General features: G+C 39.4%; 1 protein-coding gene across 1 annotated transcript; it reads right to left on the bottom strand.

The window, feature by feature from the left end:
- Positions 1-1,941: 1,941 nt before the first annotated feature.
- On the bottom strand, positions 1,942-12,718 carry CASP8 (caspase 8). Its single transcript, NM_001048029.1, has 8 exons — positions 12,406-12,718; positions 9,755-9,860; positions 8,607-8,745; positions 8,460-8,504; positions 7,997-8,082; positions 6,282-6,423; positions 3,215-3,716; positions 1,942-2,079 (listed from the first exon to the last, which is right to left on the bottom strand). Exons 1-8 carry the CDS (start codon positions 12,708-12,710, stop codon positions 1,944-1,946), a joined length of 1,461 nt encoding a protein of 486 aa, NP_001041494.1. The 5' UTR covers positions 12,711-12,718; the 3' UTR covers positions 1,942-1,943.
- Between the last annotated feature and the right edge of the window lie 7,774 nt (positions 12,719-20,492).

Below are 20,492 nucleotides of genomic sequence, written 5' to 3'. Positions count from 1 at the left end.
ATTATTGAAAAAATTATTAAAAATTTCTTTAAAAAAAGGCAACTTTGTATAAAATGAAGTTATAAAGAAAGAGCTAATGCAAATACATTAATGTACAATACTATCAGCAAAAAAGCAAGTATCAAGTGATACAGAAGCATGATATATATTCTAACATGTATATATCTTAGAAACAGCCTCTAACAAAACATAAAAAATTTATATTTTAAAAAACCTTTAAATTAGTGTAGAGGGTGGCTTGGAAAGAGAGGGACTGGAAGTACAAAAACATAAAGTTAATGTGCTCTTAACATCAGTCCTTTCAAAAGTGGATTTTTCTTTAAGATTTTATTTATTTATTCATGAGACACACAGAGAGAGGCAGAGACATAGGCAAAGGGAGAAGCAGATTCCCTGTGGGGAGCCCTATGTGGGATTCAATCCCAGGACCCCGGGATCATGACCTGAGCCCAGAGGCAGATGCTAAACCGAATCACCCTCGTGCCCCTCAAAAGTGGATTTAATGGTACTTATAAATAATAAGAACAAGGAAAATAATTCCTAGATTTTGTGAAATCTAAATCTAAACAGAGTTATGGTGCCTTTTGCCACTGAAGCAGGGTTTCCTGATAGCTCAGGAGAGGAGGCTCATGTGTTTCTGGGATGGCAGATCACACAAGTCAGAAGAGATCAGGTTGGATGTGGGAGCGTTACACATGAGGTTTTTTACTAGCTAGGTCAGATAACAAAAATCTCCTTTAGTGTCCTTTGAGAGGGGGTCACTGGCATCCCCCAGCATACTGTCAAGGCATAGAAATTCAACTGAGTAAATTTAAAGACCAAATAGGATCAAATTGCATTAAGTCACTTTCCTAAGGGGAATGGAAGGAGTTTGTCCAGTGGATTATTTCACCAGTGCTGACCAGGTAGGTAATTCCATGCTGACTGCTTAAAGATTACTTCCTGGGGAACTGAAACTTCATTTCAGTTAGGATTTAAGTCTTGGTTTGCTGACGTGGGGTTTATTTAGCACAAGTGACTCCATTTGGGGCCTGCTGTCTCTCTCTCTTTTATTTTAAAATTTTATTTCTTTATTCATAAGAGACACACAGAGAGAAGCAGAAACATAGGCAAAGAGAGAAGCAGGCTTCCTTCAGGGATCCAGATGTGGGACTTGATCCCAGGACCCCGAGATCACAACCTGAGTCAAAGGCAGACGCTCAATCACTGAGCCACCCAGGTGCCCTTGCTGTCTCCTTTTAAACAATACATTTTAGGAGTGCCTGGCTGGCTCACTTGGTAGAGTGTGTGACTCTTGACCTTGGGGTTGTGAGTTCTAGCCCCATGTCATGGGATTGGGGGTTGGGGGGATGAGAGGGATAGAGTTTACTTAAAAAAAAAAAAGTCCCAAAATTACCCCTTAACAATTGTACCTCACATTCTGCTCCATAGAATTACATCCAATTAGTGCAAGTTTAAATCTGACAAATTCTCATAGGAACCCGGAATGAAGAATCAGCCCTTTCACAGAAAGGGGGAAGATTATGGTTTTCTTGACTTTGTTTCCCAGTACTTGAACAGCATTCACTTATTCTGAGGCCTCAAGTGGGAAATTGCTTTCTCCATTCTCCCTCTTCTTATGCCTTATAAAATCTCTGCACTGCCATTAATTCTGTGTTCCAGGTTAAAGCTTTGGAATGACACCTTTAACCTTTTTTTTTTTTATCTACTCTGAGTTTTTTAAAAAACGTCTTCATTGAATCAAAATTAAAATCATACCTATGGTTATAAATCTCTAGCTATTACTGCAAAGCCAGAGATTTAGGCTTAAATTTGCCTAGGAATTAGGTTGTCCAGATTCTCATCCTCTCTCCTTCCTGCCATCCAAAAAAAAAAGAGAAAAAAAAAGCAGCATTTTACAAACAAATAAATTATGCATAGTGTTATGCAACTGAACAATAACATCAATTAGGAGGGAAGAAGAGTTTTTTTCTCAGTGTGAAAGTTGGTTGTGGCATTTGTTTTCCCATGTTTTTCCTGTCATCTTTATTGCTCACTTCAAAGTTCACCTCGGTAAGGATGGTGAGAATATCTTCACCCCTGAAAAAACAACAATACCGTGACCATCTGTTGGGGAACAATACTGGCAAACCCTTTCATTCACTGTACTTAGTGACTGTTCCTTCCCTCAAAACATCAGGCATTTGAAATCGTAAGTTGCTAAACTAAGATGTGTCAAAGCTTTTCAGTAAAGGAGTAGCGTTAGAGCTTAAAAACTTATCTTTGGTTTACTCAACATCTCTATCGAACATCAGAAACCTCAGGGTCAGGATCACATTTGGGTTCTTTCCCCCCTGACTTGTTTGTACCTTACTCTTCCTCCTACTATGTCATTTGCCCCCATAATCGCCTCAATGTCCCCAAATATCCTCTCTTTCTGTGATCATCTATGATTTCTTTGGGCAAGGAAAAATCCAATGTCTCCTGCAGCTACTCCCCCCTTTCTCCCCAGCCTATCTTTATCAGGTGAGCTGGGCAACCTGTTCATCCACCTCTGTAGGATTGGTGGTTTAACTTACAAGAGAAAGACATGATGTTGATGTTATGACTCATTCCTTTATCTGCCATGGGAAATTCTTACTCTTCATACGCTTAAAGCATGATGAGATATAGAGCTAGAAGACTTCTTGCTATTCATCTGTCAGGTGTGCGCTTGGGTGAACTGTGACTACAAAACCATCCTTTAGCTAAAGGAAACATACAGTATAATAAATGAAGGAAGGATGTTTTCCCACATATTGTGGTTTCACATCAGACCAAATTAGTGGGAATATAAAGAATTACTATTCTTTGGTACTTTTCTCTCACAACACACCAAGAGGGTCGGTTAGCTATTATAGAACTTTAACAGAGTTGGAGGATGTTAAACATTGAAATGGATTATTACCTTCTTGGAAGACTTCCAAAACTAGTTGCGTTGGCTCAGTTATGTTTCTGCCTAAGAACAGAGCTGCACTGATTTTACATCATTCCCTGTTTTGTGACACTCTGACTGTCCTTTCGGGCACTAAATAAAAGAAACTCTGCAGTAAGTATCTCAGTTTTTTTCCATCTATGAACTAAAGATGTGAGCACTTACCCCCTCTCCCACTTTGCAACTGACCTGGGAAGCACAACTATGTAATCCATAACTAGATATTTGAAATGAGTAAAGGGCAGAGTAGCCAAAAATTACCTAGGACATCTTTCTCTTAGGCTCTGGCAAAGTGATTGTATATACCATGTCCCCTCCATGGGGTTTCGGTAGGAAACACAGTTGTTCACAGTGGCCATCCCCAGCAGAAAGTCAGCATCCTCTGGGATATATCTCTTCTGATATGATGAGTCCATTTCTAAATAGGCTTCCTTCTGTTCAGAGTCAGTCTCAACAGCTATTCCTTTCTGGTATTTATCCCCTTGACAAGCCTGAATAAAAAAGATTTTGGGCTTGCCTGCAAGGGAAGGGCACTTTGAACCAGTGAAGTAAGAGGTCAGCTCATAGATAGGGGCTTCCTGCCCATCAGAGCCATAGATGATGCCCTTGTCTCCATGGGAGAGGATGCAGCAGATGAAGCAATCCTTGCTACTGTGGTCCATGCTTTGGTAGGATTGCAGAACTTCACAGATTTTCTTTGCTGTAGCATCTTTGAAATGCACTATCTCAAAATGAAGCTCACTAAAGGTCTTACTCAACGCATCTGAAAAATGAAATAAGAAAAGTCATATCACACCAAAGTAAATCCCAAACCATAGTCCGGAGCTAGAGAGAGCAATGATCAGATTAAGAATTTGAACCAGAACTGAAGAATAAGACCCTTTATATTCCTGGCTGAATTTCATAGTTTTCTGATACTTACTGTCCCCAGTTGAAAACATTTCCAGTCCTGAGGCAAATGATAAAGGGGAGAGAGTGCTATTGTTAGCTTTCTGTCTTTTTTGACTAGTCTATATAAGATGGGTAAGCTATTATTTAGGCTTACTACCAAACCAATCTAAATAATGATTGTATTACATAATCAGAACAAAAAACAAAAAAAAATAATAGAAGATTCATACTTATTTTATCTTGAACTCTCTCAAAATTGTTTATCAAAATACAAGATATGCGGGGCACCTGGGTGGCTAACTTGGTTGAGAATCTGACTTGATTTCAGCTCAGGTCATGATCTCAGGGTCCTGAGATCAGGCTCCCTACTTAGCATGGAGTCTGCTTGTCCTTCTCCCTCTGCTCTTCCCCTCACTCGTGCTCTCTCTCCCTCTCTCAAATAAATAAATCTTTAAATAAAAAAATACAAGATATGAACGTTTGAAAAATCAGGTATTTATTTATACATTTTAGACTTTTTTTCATAGAGGATTTAATTTAATTTTTTAAAAGATTTTATTTATTTATTCATGAGACACACACACACAGAGGCAGAGACATAGGCAGAGGGAGAAGCAGGCTCCCTGTGGGACCCTGATATGGGACTTCATCTCAGGATTCCAGGATCATGACTTCAGCCAAAGATAGACGCTCAACCACTGAGCCACCCATGTGTTTCAGATTTAATTTTATTTAAATTGAATTTGCCAAAATATAACGCCCAGTGCTCATCTCATCATGTGAAATTTTAGACTTGTATTGAGTTTCTATTATGGAGGATGAGCATTTGATGCTCTTATATTGTTCACAAATTTTAGTTGAATCAATAGTACTATGTAAATACAATATTCTTTAATTATGTTTCCTTCCTTATTAAATTTTTTGTCTTTCCTGGAATTAGTAATTGCTGTATTTTTTCATTGGTTTGTTTTCTATATGCATAAGCTTATTTTTGCCCAAGTTCTCTAAGATCTAGTCAAAGTCTTTCAACATTTTCAAGGTGCCTGACTCATTTCTTTACCTAAAAATTGTATATACACAGTGAAGTGATTACCACAGTCAAGCTAATAACATCTCCTCACATACTTAATTACCCTTTGTGTGTGTGTGTGTGTGTATGTTGATGAGAACACTTAGCATATTTCTAGTATTCAATACAGTATTATTAACTATAATAATGTTGCACATTAGATGTCTAGATTTTTCTGCAACTCTGTACCTACCCTTTGACCAAAAGGCCAGAAATACAATCAAATATTATTTTAATAAGAATTTTGATAGTGAGAAGCTTGGGTGGCTCAGTCGGTTAAGTGTCCAACTCTTGATTTCAGTTCAGGTCATGATCCCAGAGTCATGACATGGAGCCCTGCATTGGTTTCCACACTGGATGTGGAGTCTGCTCAAGATTCTCTCTGTCCCTCTCCCTTTGACCCCTCACACACACACACACACACACACACACACACACACACACACAGCTTGCATGCCTCTCTTTCTCTCTGTCTCTCTCAAAAAAAATTGTTTTAATAGTAAATGAATGGAAATCAAAGGTCTGAAATCTTTTCTTCAATACCAAGGTGTATAATAAGGACTGATATAGTAAATGGACTTAAGCTCTGTGGCTTTGGAAATCTTAGAATAAATTTGCTTGAATAAACTGTTAACAGAGACCATTAGCAGAGTCTTGGTGATTAAAATCAACCTACACTAATTTTCTAAGTTTTATTCAGTTAAAAAAATAAATCATTTCTTAATGTTATGACTCATAAACACCATTTTCAAAAATCCATTTGTTGGGTTGGATTATTTCTATTTATTACTTTTAGTAGTAGCCATTTCCATGTTCACCTGTTGCAAATTCTTTTCTCATTTAATTTATGTTCTCATAAGTTTTCATTTAACTTGTAAGTTCTTAAAAGTTCTCTTATAAGTTGTTCCTCCTAAATAGGCTGAGCAAAAGAATATCTGGCAGTTTAATATTTGGAAATGCTATTTCTATTAAAGATTCGCAATTTCATCTATCCAACTTTGTAAATGCAACTTCTATATGTGGTCTTGGTCCCAAGGCAATGTTTTCTCCTAATACTTAATACATTCTACAGAAGCACTATTCATTAAGTTGAATTAAAAGCAAAGCTTATTATTGCTGCTTTTTATTATAAGCCTTTTAATAAGACTTGATATTTTGTCTTATATACATTACTTTGGTTTAAAAAGTAGTTAATAAAACAAAAGCAGAAAATATATAAAAATGTTCTTCATTTCCACAAGGAAATATGATTACATTCATTTTTTTTCTGAAACATGAGGCCCTGTTGGTACAATTTTTGTTCTCACCTTTTGATTAAAAAACTTATATATTAGAAATATTTCACTTCTTTTCAGGGTTCTACTGTACCTGCATCCAAGTCTGTTCCATTCCTATCCTTAATGCTCTGAAGTTTGGGCACTTCCCTCCGTGCTACACTAAAATCATAATTGTTGAAGATCAAACAATATCCTCGAGGTTTGCTTTTCATTCGGTAAACTTTGTCCGATGTCTGGAAAACAAAAATCCAGCCCAAGAGCTGACTCTGTGAGTCAAACACTTGGGATGTGAACAAATAACTCCCTAGTAAGAAGTGAGGCTGTCCTCTTAGCCAAACGGGGACACAAGTGCACTTTCCATGGCCCTACCCCAACTTGACATTATTTCTCTGGTGAATTAGTTTCCACCTGTTCCTTTGACACGGAATCCCCACATTTCTGCCCCACAGTTGTGTGTAAAATCAGTGTCCCAGTACTTGGGCCTCTTGAGCACTTTGCACATATATTAACACTGTTGTCATCATAACATATTTTCACCATTTGTTCTTGTTTCTGCTCAAGACAACTAACAGCTGTGCCAGGAACTAGACTGTATTAATTTGTGAGCATTCAATCAGGAAAATGCTGAGTGGATGAATGTCTTAATGCTGTCTCTGGGCTGCCTATTGTCACCTCATGCTTCCACTGGCCATCTAGTCAACTCATCTATGTTTCTAGGCTAACAGCCCAGGGCCTGCCCTTCACACATGACATCGTACGGTCTGAGGATTTTGAAAGCCAATGACTTAATTTGGCTCTCAGGACCACAGGGACTGAAAGAGAGAGATGTACTAGCCAGGCAGGTCTTGCCTAACTGCAGGTTACAGTATCCTGTGTCCTGACTTTCCCAGGGTTGTTTCAATGCTGAGATACTCAGCATTTACTGGGAAACCCATGCAACTCCTCGAGGTAGAGAAAAGGGCTCCACACTAAAGGCTCAAATTCCTGGTTCTACTACTTAATAATCTTAAGACTTTGTGCAATTACCTAATCTTTCTGGCACTCAGGACGGTTAGCTGTTCAGTGGGGACATGAACACTCAGTAGAGTGCTTTACTATTTGCAAAGTGCGACATGACTTTGGTCAATCCTCGATTTTCAGGGCTAGGTAGGTCTGGTGATTTGCTCAGGAGCCCACTCATAACTGGTCTCTCTCAGTTTAATTTCAAGTCTCCCCCTGGACAGGTAGCATTCAGGTTTTCCTCTGCTTCCTGCCACAGAGAGGAAGTAAAAAGGGCTAATGGATCAAAATGTGGTTGGTGAATCTTTGACGGTTAATAAACCCAAATGATTATGTCTAGAAAGGCGATTCTTTCCCCAGCTCATTGAGATGAGAACATAGAGACGGCTAGATCATGAGTATTTGTTGCTTACCCCTAAATCAGCACAGAGAAACAGTTTTGAAATGTCACCCTAAAAGAAAAGGCTTTGCTTTTCCCAGTCCCACTACACTTTTCTCCCAAAGCCTTCTCCCGCTTCAGCAGGGCAGATGCTGAAAGGGTTGCCAGGAGGCTTCTCGATTCCTCAGCCCTCCAACTATTCCAATGCCTTTGTCTTTGGATTTAAAATAAAATTTTAATGCTTGTTACTTTTAAAACTTAAGAAAATCACATGTTAAATTTGTCTGTTTGTGAAAATTTTCTATACTTCTCAAAATTTCCAGGAAGCATCTGCCTCTTACTAGTTTATCTGGAAACTTGAAAGCTAAGGAATACAAGAACTAGAATCTGCAATCCAAAGAGAAAAAGGAGTCTGAATTTCTACACACCTCTGATTCATAGTCCTGTTCTCCTAGAGAGTCCGACATTGGCAATATCTTCACGGATCCCTCCCTTATAGGCAACTGAGACATATCTGGAATGAGACATAGAAGGGAGGGTATTTTGGTAAAGAAACACATAGCACCAAGGATACCATAAGGTCCCCTTTAAAATGAAAATTCATGGACTACCTTGAACATAATATCCTTGCAGTCCACAGAATAAAAATTGTTTTACTAACTCTTCACCTATTTTAAACTTGTCAGCCTGGGGCTGAAGGCCTATGTCTTTTGACAATAGTTGTGTATCTTTCAACATGTAGAGAGTGACAAGTAGGCACCAAGCCGCCTACTTGGTAGTAGGTATCACGTCCATTAAGATGTGGACGTGATAGAAGGTTGTGGGGAGAGGAAGCAATGGGGGTATCTGATAATAAATTAACTGAATAAGTCTTAACATATTTCATATTACCATTTGAAATTTCATCTAGACTTCTTTGAAGGTTCATTGTTTGCTCTGAATTAAAAAAGAAACATTTGATTAGAAATAATTGTGACAGAGGGATCTGTCAATTTAAGAATACATTTTGCTAATTCACAGTAGTCAAGTTATTTCTACCTCTGTTTAATTCTTCGTAATCTGTGATTTTCTTCAGCAGGCTTTTGTTGATTTGGTCACAGATTCTTTTCAGGGTGTCCAAATTTCTTTCCCCTAGAATGACCCTCTTCTCCATCTCTATGAAAATATCAAGCAAGTTCTAGAAGGAAGAGAAGTAAAGTTGGAAGACTGGATTGAGACATACTGGTTTTTAGATTAGATTTTCTTTCTTTCTTTCTTTCTTTCTTTCTTTCTTTCTTTCTTTCTTTCTTTCTTTCTTCTTTCTTTCTTTCTTTTTCTTTCTTTCTTTCTTTCTCTCTCTTTCTTTCTTTCTTTCTTTCTTTCTTTCTTTCTTTCTTTCTTTCTTTCTCTCTCTCTCTCTCTCTCTTTCTTTCTTTCTTTCTTTCTTTCATTCATTCATTCATTCCACTTTCTCCAAACAGAGGGCCTACTCTAGTTTCCCAAACTAACCCTCCTGACAGGACATCCCAGTCTTATAAAGCCAGTAGAGCACTAGTGAAGCAATTCTGTGTTGTATGGCCCAAGAAGACAGAAATGAGAAGGTAGAGGAAAAGTGACATCAGGTGTCACCCAGGCCCCAAGCCCTGTGCTGAAATCAGCCATGGACACCATTAGGTGAAGTTGTGAAACAGCTTGAGGTGCATGGCTGAGACAAGGTAGCCTGGTCCCCATAGTGACAGCCCTGGGAGCTGCGTCTCTCCTGACACTGCCTCTGGTCCCTGATCCACCTCCAGTCCCACGTTCACACACACACACTCACACACACACACACGTACACACATGCATGCACACGCACATGCACATATACAGAGTTTCAGGTCCCAGGTGGTTTCAGAGACTGCAGAAGTGGGAAGATGTCTCCAGCTCACCACAGTCCTTCCCCACATTGGGCTATGCTTCCACCACCAGTCTTCTTTCCGAGCTACTGACTCTGCCCTGCTCCTGATAATTAATGTGAGCAGTACTTCACAGTATACAAAGGAATTGTATCTGCAACACTGGGGCCCAACAACATTTTCCTTTCCCCTAGTTAAAAAGTGAGAGTCCAGGTTGCTTTTACTGGACCAGCCCTCTCTCCAGTCGCAGCAGTCCCCACTGACTGGCCCAACCTCAGGACCAGATCTTGGTGAAACATCACCAGGGCTTACCAAATCATCATCCAATTTACATCTGGAGATCTCCCGGCTCAAGAGAAACTTAAAGGATTTCAATTCCAATTTGCTTACATCTTCTGAAATCTGAAAAAGCATGACCCTGTGGTGGGAAATGGAGACACTTTAGAAATGGCTTCTCAGATAATTTCCCATTTGACAAAAGGAGTTGCAGTGGAAACTTGATTCTGGTCACCACTCCTTAAAGACAGCTAATGACATACTTTATGAGTTGAATCTTTGGAAAGAGGCTGCTGCAGGGACATAACAGACTACTGACTCATGCCCCAATGCTCCACCCTTAACAGAATTTGCAGTTCCACTGACTATGCCACACAGTTAATTTCAGTGAGATGAATTTTGTTTTTCCTTGGTCCTCCACTATAAAGTCACTTATTGCAGTAGAAAAAAATGAAAGTTTTATTTTGGAAATTATGCTTTTCAACATGCAAACTGGATCATCACTTCCTTGATTAAAACTTGTTAGCGCTCTCCTAGCTGTCAACTTCCACAGGAAGGCTCAACACTCAGTTCCGGAATACAGACCTCTGTGCAGCGAGTCCAGCCTACCCCCTCAGCTTCTCTAGCGACTCCTCACCACCAGTCCCCCTCCACCCCCCAAACACACCCAGCTGTCCTGTCCCCACCTTTATCTATGCTTTCACATCCCCATTCCCTTGTCCATCCGCAGACACAGAGTCACCCACTAAGCTTGAGTCCCGCCCGAGTATGCTTGAGAATGCATTCACCCCACGGTGCCTTGTATCCCCAGAAAGTTTACATACATGTTGTAATTGTCTGCTTTGGAAGCCCTCTGAGCCCCTTGAGAGGAGGGTTCGTGCCCTTTTTGTTTCCATAAGCCCAGGGGGTCACGAGGTGAAGTATGTAAGTGCAGGGGGCCTAGACTACTGATTTCGGAACTCTGGTTCCATCATCTCAGAGCCGTGTGACTTTGGACGTGTTATGCGCTCTTTTCCCTCATCTGTAAACTTGTAGATAATACTATATACCACTGGGACATATTAAGAATAATACGAACAAGTTTATCTGACGTGTTGAAGCCAACTGGCAACACGCTAAGTGTTCAATACACAACAGGCATTATTATTTTTTCATCTATGATAAGTTCTTGAGATACATTTGTTGAAGGAGCAAAGGAAAGTTCAATAAGTTAGCAAACCTTCCACTATTATGTAAAGGAAAATAACAACACAAAAACATTCGTGAATGTCCTGGCCCATAGTCTCAGAGACCCAAGATTTGGCATGTTCCTTATCATATGTTTCTCTACTTAGAGCTTCTTGAGAATTTTGATTTTAAGTGGCAAAAGAGATGTCCTGGGTGTATGAGTTTCCTAAGGCTGCCGTAACAATGTCCCACAAACTGGGCAGCTTAACATGGTAGAGACATTTATATTCACAAATAGGCCACGCTAGGGTAGCCTGGGTGGCTCAGCAGTTTGGCGCTGCCTTCAGCCCAGGGCCTGATCCTGGAGACCCAGGATGGAGTCCCACATCGGGCTCCCTGCATGGAGCCTGCTTCTCCCTCTGCCTGTGTCTCTGCCTCTCTCTCTCTCTCTCTCTCTCTCTCTGTCTCTCATGAATAAATAAATAAAATCTTTTTTAAAAATAGGCCACAAAAGTAGAGGATAGTGGCTTTCACAGCCCTGGCTGTGAGGACTTACTGTCACACACATGCCATCATTATTGACAAGAAAGAAGAGACCGGTGAAATGGGCCACAGCTAAGGCTTGAGTAGAAGTTTTCAGAAGGGAAGCTAAAAATAACTTTAGGGAGTATCTGATAACAGGGCATGTTAAAAGACAGAAGTTGGTAGTGTGTTTCTGTTTTTAAAGTCTATTACCTATATATATGATCACTCACCCCATGCAGCCCCTTCTGCCCATATTTTAATAAAATCACCTTTTTGCACACACACACACACACACACACACAAAGAAATCTGTTACCAATTCATAAAAACGTAACAGAACATGGCTTGTTATCACCCCTGGGTACCCGCTATCCCACAGGCAGGGAGAGACCCAGCTGCAAGGTGTTGGGCAGGACAGATGACTGAAGTTACCACCATTCTCCTGGCAGCAGCTGGGCCCCCAGGGACTCGGCAGTCCTTGTGGGGTACAGCCTGGCTGGTCCAGGATACTGGCCGCACATCCCTCTCTCTGGAGGACACTGTGATGCAAGTTTTTCAGTGTGAAATAAAAACCTAAAACCCCACTGAGCGTTTCCATAGTCATCCACAAGCAGGTGGAGGGGGATTTCAGGTAAGCAGGGGCGATGCTTCATCCAGAAATAAGCAAAGTAAGCGCGCGATGTAGACATCAACCGAGCAGAGGCAACAGAAGGGTAGACAGAGAGAACATCCAGCAGACGACTGTTCTAATTTTAGCACACCTACAGGTAACGTTGCACTTTGGAAACACTTTTTTTTTTTTTTTAATTTTCTGCCTTCACTTTTTTACTGAATTATATACAAGTTCTCTAAATTTCTCTATCTGGCCCTGGTGGGACATCTTCAAGGAACTTCCAAAGTCATACCACACAGACAGCCGCAAGCAGCCCTGCCCACAGACACGCATCCACTGCACCCACGCCTCCCAGTGCCTGAACCGTGGAGATCCTCCCCACCTGTAGGCAGAGATCTGGGCTCTGCCTGGTATCTGAAGCTCCTGCTGCATGTCTTCCTTGCTGGTGTCCAGGTAGGTCATCAGCAGATCCAGTCTATTAATTCGGAAAAGCAGCTCCTTCAAAAAGAACAGGTTGCTTTCCTCCAACATTCTCTTTTCCTGGAGTCTCTGGAATAACATCAAGGGATCCTTGATGGGCTCCTGCTTCTTCTGTGGGATGTAGTCCAAGCTCAGGAATTTGAGGGAGGCCAGTTCGTCACTGTCCAGCTGTTCCCCAATATTGTAGAGGCATTTGCTGAAATCCATGTTGGTCAAGTGTCAGGACGAGGTAGTTGTTAACCTAGGTCAAAACACAATATTATGTTCAGATGAGGAAGAGAAGTACCATTTACTGGTCTATTCCTTCATCAAGTGCTGTTATCTCTACTACACACCAGATGTCTTACTGAGGACACAGGGAAGAAACAAAACAAAAAACTAAACAAATAGGACAGGTTTCTGCTCTTGAGTAGCTCACTATTTTGGAAGGTAGATATACAAATTAGCCAATGGTTCGAGAGTTAACCAGGGCACAGTAGGAATATAGCCAGGGGAAAGGGCCTCCTGGATGGCAGGCACCTGTGGGAAGGAGGTGGGAAAAAATGTATGTGGAAGATGGAGGCGAGAATGTTCAAGTCAACTCAGGCAGGCACAATTTGCCCAACAAAGTAACCATGAGTGTCTGGGAGGGGAAGTGGTGGCAATAGGGATGAAGCTGTGGCCAGGAACCATTACAAAGGGCCTCATGCTGTAGGGCAAAGGCTCAGGCTTTACCCTAGAGGTGATGGGGAACTCAGAAAGGACCGTAATGTCATCCAGTTTGGGATTAACATGAAAAGTGTGGAGGACAGGGGCGCCTGGTGGCTCAGTGGGTTAAGCATCTGCCTTCCACTCAGGTCATGATCCTGGGGTCCTGGTCTGTCTCCCTGCTCAGCAGGAAGCCTGCTTCTCCAGTTCCTTCTGCCTCTCCCCCCACTCATGCTCTCTCTTGTGTGACCTGGCTCTCTCAAATAAATACATAAACCCCTTTAAAAAAAAAAGTGGATGCCTGGGTGACTCAGTCAGTTGAGCATCTGCCTGTCGCTCAGGTCATGACCTCAGGGTCTGGGGTAGAGCCCCCCATCAGGCTTCCTGCCCAGCATGGAGCCTGTTTCTCCCTCTCCCTCAGCTCCTCCCCACCGCACACGTGCTCACTCGCTCTCCCTCTCCCTGCTCTCTCTCTCTCAAATAAGTAAAATATTTTTTAAAAAATTTAAATTAAAATTTAAAAATATGTGTGGAGGATAGGCCAAAAGGACTAGAGGCCAGAGAAAGAATGGGATCTGACTGAAACAATGGTGCTGGGAAGACACGCCGCAGTGCTATACCCCAAAGGCCTCAGGATCACCTGACTCTAGAGGCAGTTCCCTGCACTGGCTAACATTTTTTGGATGAAAACACAAGTCCTGATTCTATTACTTGAGGTAATGATCAAGTGAACCAGGACTTATGTATTTTCTATATCCAATGTTAAAATAGAAATATTTGAGGGGCACCCGGTTGGCTCAGTCAGTTAAGAGTTTGACTCTTGATTTCAGCTGAGGTGATGATCTCAGGGTCACAAGACTGAGCCCTGCGTCAAACTCCGTGCTGGAAGTGGAGCCTGCTTAAGATTCTCTCTCCCTCTCCCTCTGTCCCTCCCCACCCCGACCCTCCCCTGCACACATGGCTCTATCTCTCTAAACAAACAAATAAGTAAGTAAATAAATAAATAAATAAATAGAAATATTTTTGATTTGCACATAAAGGTTAAATTTTAATATTTTCAAAAAGTACCCTGAAAGACTTTAAAATTTGTAGTTTTCCCTTTTAAAACACCTTCCTGGGCACCTGGGTGACTCAGTGGTTGAGCATCTGCCTGTGGCTCAGGACAAGATCTGGGGGTCCTGGGATGGAGTCCTGCATTGAGCTCCCCACAGAGAGCTTGCTTTTCCCTCTGCCTTTATTTCTGCCTCTGTGTCTCTCATGAATAAATAAATAAAACCTTTTAAAAAGACAAACAAAAAAACACCTTCCCTCTCCCTTGCCCACTCTGATTATAGAAGCAGTGTTTTTTTGTGTGTATGAAAATTGAAAATACAGTAAATCATAACATGGTCTCAGTTATCATTATCATACACCACACACACATGCATGTGCATGCAAAGATGCATTCATATAAAAATTAGAATCAGGCTGCATATCCAGCTGTGTACACCTATTTTTCCCCACTTAATATTTAGAACAAACATTTACCCCTACCATTAAATATTCTTTGGGACATTTTTAATATTTCTTGATCTCCAGCATGCAAATATAGCAAAATTTATTTTAAGGGATTTTTAATTCCTTTACTCTTAAAAATAATATAATATTGAGAAGCTTTTTCACATATCCTTTGCATATCTCTGATTATTTCCCTCTTAGAAGCCAAATTATGGAACAAAACCTTTTTTTCCCCTTTTAATCTAGAGCATACATCATTGTTTAGACACGTTTTCTTGCTTTAGGAAACTAGAAGGAAATATCTTGAAAGATACACTTTGTATGGGGTTCTCAAAGGCTGTAGAGCCTACATCTTTCACAAAAGCAACCAATTATCATGAAAATACTTTTATTTAGAAAAGGCATCTTAAATATGTGGCTATCACCTAACGGCATATGTTCAAAATGTAGCAAGCAAAACCTACTGGACATCAAAGGGGGCAAACTAGCAGGTTCATTCCTTAAATCACATTTCATAGAAACACACATGTACTAAACAGACTATGCGCATGGACTGTCACCACACAATGTGCAACCCTGAACAACTGGAAACATCCCAAATGTCCGTCAATATAGAAATGGCTGATTAAACTAAGGTATAGTCGGGATCCCTGGGTGGCGCAGCGGTTTAGCGCCTGTCTTTGGCCCAGGGCGCGATCCTGGAGACCCGGGATCGAATCCCACATCGGGCTCCCGGTGCATGGAGCCTGCTCCTCCCTCTGCCTGTGTCTCTGCCTCTCTCTCTCTCCCTGTGTGACTATCGTAAAAAAAAAAAAAAAAAAAAAAAAAATTATTAAAAATAAATAAACTAAGGTATAGTCGTACTACAGAATATTGTGCAGCAGTTAAGAAAATCCACTCCATCTTCTGAAATAAAAATGATAGCTATCCAAGATGTGTTATTATGACAGTAAAAAAAAAAAAGTAGAAAAAGTCATTACAATATTTTTTTTTAAGATTTATTTATTTATGAGAGAGAGAGAGAGAGGAGGAGGAGGGAGAAGCAGGCTCCATGCAGGAGCCCACATGGGACTCGATCCCGGGACTCCAGGATCGCACCCTGGGCCAAAGGCAGGCGCTAAACCACTGAGCCACCCAGGGACCCCCACATTACAATATTTTTTTAAAATATGTTTATTTTTAAAAATTACTCAAAGCAATACGAGATTTTCAGTGGTTGCAGATACATATGCAAAAGCAGAAAATAAAAAGGTAACAAGGTTCTGGGAAGAGACATACCAAATTCAAAAGTTTCTTCCGAGGAATAAAGGAGAAAACTAGAACCAGGGGGTAAAGGAGTGAGGAAAGAGAGTTGCCCTTTCCCTGTAATATGGTAAGAAGGATGTATGCAGATATTCTCTGTGTAAATGAAACTACTGTTAAAATACATCAGTTTGTTCTTGGGTTTAAGGTTAGTGTAAGAGAGTGAGTGAAGGAGGAACAGGAAATGACACACCACAGGCACATCAACCAGGAAAAGAAACCAAATCAGAGAAGCAACACAACACTGTTTGTGTTGTTTTGTTTTGTTTTTTAAGTAGGCTCCATGCCCGGCACCCAGTGTGTAGCCGAATGTGGAACTCACAACCCTGAGATCAAGACCTGAGCTGGTATCAAGAGTCGGTCACTTAGCCGAATGAGCTACCTGGGCGCCCCCACATTTGTGTTCTTCAAAGAAAATAAAGTATTAGAAGAATTTAAACTTTAAAAAAGAATTTAAGAGAACTCAGAAAACCTATCTGCCCTGAAAATAACAGGAAACTTCCACACGCCTTTCTTCGAAAATAAAAAATCTAGTAGACCGAGTAGAAAACTGAAAGATCGAAGTGGCACAAGTGACAAACTCTAACAGAATTTCCTCCCAGTAGCAAATACTTGTCCTTTCAAACACATACCAAGTAGTCACAAAAGTTGTCCACAAAGAAAATCTTAATACAAGATTTCCAAACAACAGAAATAGTACCAGTCCATATTCTCCTTTAGAATTTAACAGTGAAAAAAAAAAAAAAAAGAATTTAACAGTGAAATTAGAAACTAATGTGTAATTAGAAGTTAGCAATGAAAAATAGTCAAACTGAATGCACTGCAAAAAAGAGCTATCCTCATTTTTCAACACATCATGTTAGAACAATTGGGCAAACTTCTAGAACAAACTGCAATGGATCATAACTGAACTCTGCGTTAAAATAAGCTGCAGATGGATCAGAGATTCAAACCTGAAAAATTAAAATACTAAAGAAAGAAATATTGGAGAATTGTTTAAAGTAATCATGCTGTGGTAAAGAATCTTTCTAAGTACAACAGAAAACCTGGAAGCCATTACAGAAAGGTTCATAAATGCCCTTAAATAATACTAAAATATTCTGCAAAAATAAGCCAAACAAACATTAAAAATAAATAAATCTTGGACTAGGAAAAAGTAGAAAAAGGACTGATTTTCTTAAAATAAGACTCTTGTAAGTTAATTTTTTTTGAAAGAGATAAAGACCAATAATCCAATGCATAAACAGGTAAAGATCATAAGCACACAGTTCAGAGAAAAGTTAAGTACCAGTGGCTTTATTTCTTGAAACCAATGGCTTTTAAAGATTTGAAAAGATATTCAACCTCATTCACAAAAAAAAAAAAAAAAAATTTAAGCAACTTGAAATTACAAAAGACCATTTTCCAACTATCAGATTGGTGAAGTACAAAACTTGCAATACAGTGTTTTGAGGTGGTGGAAATAAAAACAGGCAGTTGGGTAATTTGGCCTTGTGGGTTAAAATATAAAATGACCCCACAATTTGACTTCCAGGAGTTTTTGCTACATTAGGTTAAGCGCCATGTACTTAAAAACATGTACACAGCTTTTCATGGCAGCATTGCTTGAAAGAACAAAAGGGCAGAAACAACTGTTTATCAGTATGAGAAGTTCAAAGAAACTTTACTGATATATTTAAAAAGCATAGGAAGATCGTCATGATTGGATTTGTGTGATCTAATAAGTGGTGCATGGATTTGTGTATTCACAGATCTTTGAATAGAACCAATACACAGGCAGCTGCTTCAGCGGCTGCTTCAGAGAGGATCTAGAGGCCCAGTGCTGGAGTGGATGAGGCCAAAAAGGTGGCAGAAAATTCAAGGTGACACCTTGAATTTTTACCAGGTGCATGCATTATTTATCCTACATGGACTTACATTTAAATGAAAATCACTACTTAAAGGCCCAATTTCATTCATAAGCTGGAAAGGACCTAAATTAGGTCCAGCTCTGTTTAGCACCATTAGCTCCAATGTCCTTACAGTTTTAAATCAGTTCTAACCTCTATTAAAATCTCATTTTGGGTATTATACTGAGTGAAATAAGTCAATCAGAGAAGGACAAACATTATATGGTCTCATTCATTTGGGGAATATAAAAAAAAATAGTGAAAGGGAATAAAGGGAAAAGGAGAAAAAATGAGTGGGATATATCAGAAAGGGAGACAGAACATGAGAGACTCCTAACTCTGGGAAACGATCTAGGGGTGGTGGAAGGGGAGGTGGGCGGGGAGTGGGGGTGACTGGGTGACAGGCACTGAGGGGGGCACTTGATGGGATGAGCACTGGGTGTTATTCTATATGTTGGCAAATTGAACACCAATAAAAAATAAATTTATAAAAAAAAATAAAATAAAATCTCATTTTACAGAATCAAATGAACCAAAGAATCAAATAAAAGCAGAATTTCTTTTTTTCCTCCATAATTTTTTCTGATAACAATGCTTATTGTATTCATTTTAGAAGGCACAGAAAAGATAAAAGGGAAAATAAAAATTACCTACTAATTCCACCATCCAAAGATAATCACTTAATAATATTTTACCATCTTTCCTACCAAGCATTTTATATATATTTATATTTCCCCTCATATTTTATTATACCATATTTCTGAGGTATAAGTGGACTTTTCACTGGTAATATTGTAAATACATCTTGATATCTTCATCTTTTCTTCTACAGCATGGATTTTAAAATTTGTAAAGTACAAAATCGCAGGATTGGACCATAATTTATGTAACCAGTCTCTGCTTATATTTAGAATAAGCTCTTAAAATGGAAGTCTCTGTGTACACCTCTGATTATTTTCTTAGAATAATTTCCTAGAAGTAATAACTATTGGATCCAAAGGAATAAACCTTCTTTAAGGCTTTTGTTACTACATATTCAAGAGCATTTTATGACAGTATATTATAATAATAATACTACAATCCAAGGCCAGGATGATACAACGTTTGGTTATAACATGATCGGCACTTGGCTCCTGTCCTCTGTCGCTGCTTCATCTCGTTCATTTTATTATCTTTGCAATAATTACACAATGCTTTCTAAATGATTTTTGCATCATATCAAAATGGAGGGTTAGTAGGGAAAATGCTGGCAGGGCTTCTTTTCTGGTCCAGGTTTTACAGGACACACTATGGCATCATCTTCAGTCTTTGTTTAGACCACACATCTCTCTAGTCATAGTGCCTGAAAAGCAATTCGCTGTAACAGAATTTTACACCGTTGATGACGGGCCGCCTCTAGGCACAAAGATCCACAAGTACAAGGATCGTGGAATGGATATTGTTTTATGCGACCTAGGTTTCCTGCATAATGGGCTAGAAATTTTGTCACAGTAACAATTTTTAAAGAAAACTTATTCTTGAATTTTTCTGATCCTAAAATAGTAAAAGTCAAACGTATTCCTTAGAGAATGAACAGAAAAGTATAAAGAGAAAAAGAAAAATCACTTAGAAACTCACCATTTAGAAATAATTCTTTGGTTATATTCGGTGGTTTCCTTCCATCTATAGTCGTGTGTGTGTGTGTGTGTGTGTGTGTGTAAATACATATATATATTTATACATATATCTGTGTGTTTATATACATACATAAAACTTATAAATTTGAATATTTTCATATTTTCATACATAATGCATACACTGTAGAAGAAAGGGATGGGGATGCAACGCCTCGAGGAAATTTTCTTTCACTTTCAGTTATACAATATCTGTTAAATAATAAATCCATATAAATAGATTTGTAGGGGCACTTGGTGGCTAAGTGGTTGAGCATCTGCCTTCGGCTCAGGTCATGATCAAGTCCTGCATCAGGCTCCCCTTAGAGAGCCTACTTCTCCTGCCTATGTCTCTGCCTCTCTCTGTGTGTCTCTCATGAATAAATAAATAAAATATTTTTAAAAGATTTGTATTATATAAATATAAGTATCTTTAATATTTTAATAATAAATTTATTCCCAAAAGTATTTGATATACATAAATGTTTCTATTATGATACACAAGCGTTTATAACATACATCCATATAAACTTAAAAATATGTTTTTACTTATTTTACTACAAGCCTTTGAAAAATTGGTATTATCATCTTCATGTTACGATTGTGAAAATCAGTTTAGAAATAAGCTTGTAGGAGAGGCGTCGGGCTCAAATTTGAACATCTTACTGGAGAGTTTCAACGACAGGCTCTGCAAAGATTTAATTTTATTCTACTTGCAGTTGGAAGCCAGTGAAAGAATTTAACCAAAAAAAGACATGTAATCATAATTTTTTCAAAGATTAAAATATTTTTAAAATTGAAAAACAAAGATAGTCTCAAAACACAAAACCAGGAATCTTTAATAAGTCTACTGCGGCAGAAAGGTCAGAATCTGAGAAATCAGACCTTATCTCCTTCCAGAGTCCCAACTCTACCCCTGCTTTGGCCATGATTTAATTAAGGATGAGCTCTCTGTAAAGATA

Source organism: Canis lupus, chromosome 37, assembly GCF_011100685.1.
Source record: "Canis lupus familiaris isolate Mischka breed German Shepherd chromosome 37, alternate assembly UU_Cfam_GSD_1.0, whole genome shotgun sequence".
Lineage (NCBI taxonomy): Eukaryota > Metazoa > Chordata > Mammalia > Carnivora > Canidae > Canis > Canis lupus.
Note: the sequence above shows the minus strand (reverse complement) of the source record. Positions and strands in the feature narration are given on the sequence as shown.

Coding starts and splice junctions, on each gene's coding strand:
- CASP8 (NM_001048029.1), bottom strand. CDS start 12,710: ATGGATTTCAGCAAATGCCTCTACAATATTGGGGAACAGCTGGACAGT. Junction 8,505..8,606: donor TTACGAAGAATTAAACAGAG/GTAGAAATAACT, acceptor TTTTTAATTCAG/AGCAAACAATGAACCTTCAA. Junction 2,080..3,214: donor CTAAGAGAAAGATGTCCTAG/GTAATTTTTGGC, acceptor TTGTTTTTTCAG/GGGTGAAGATATTCTCACCA.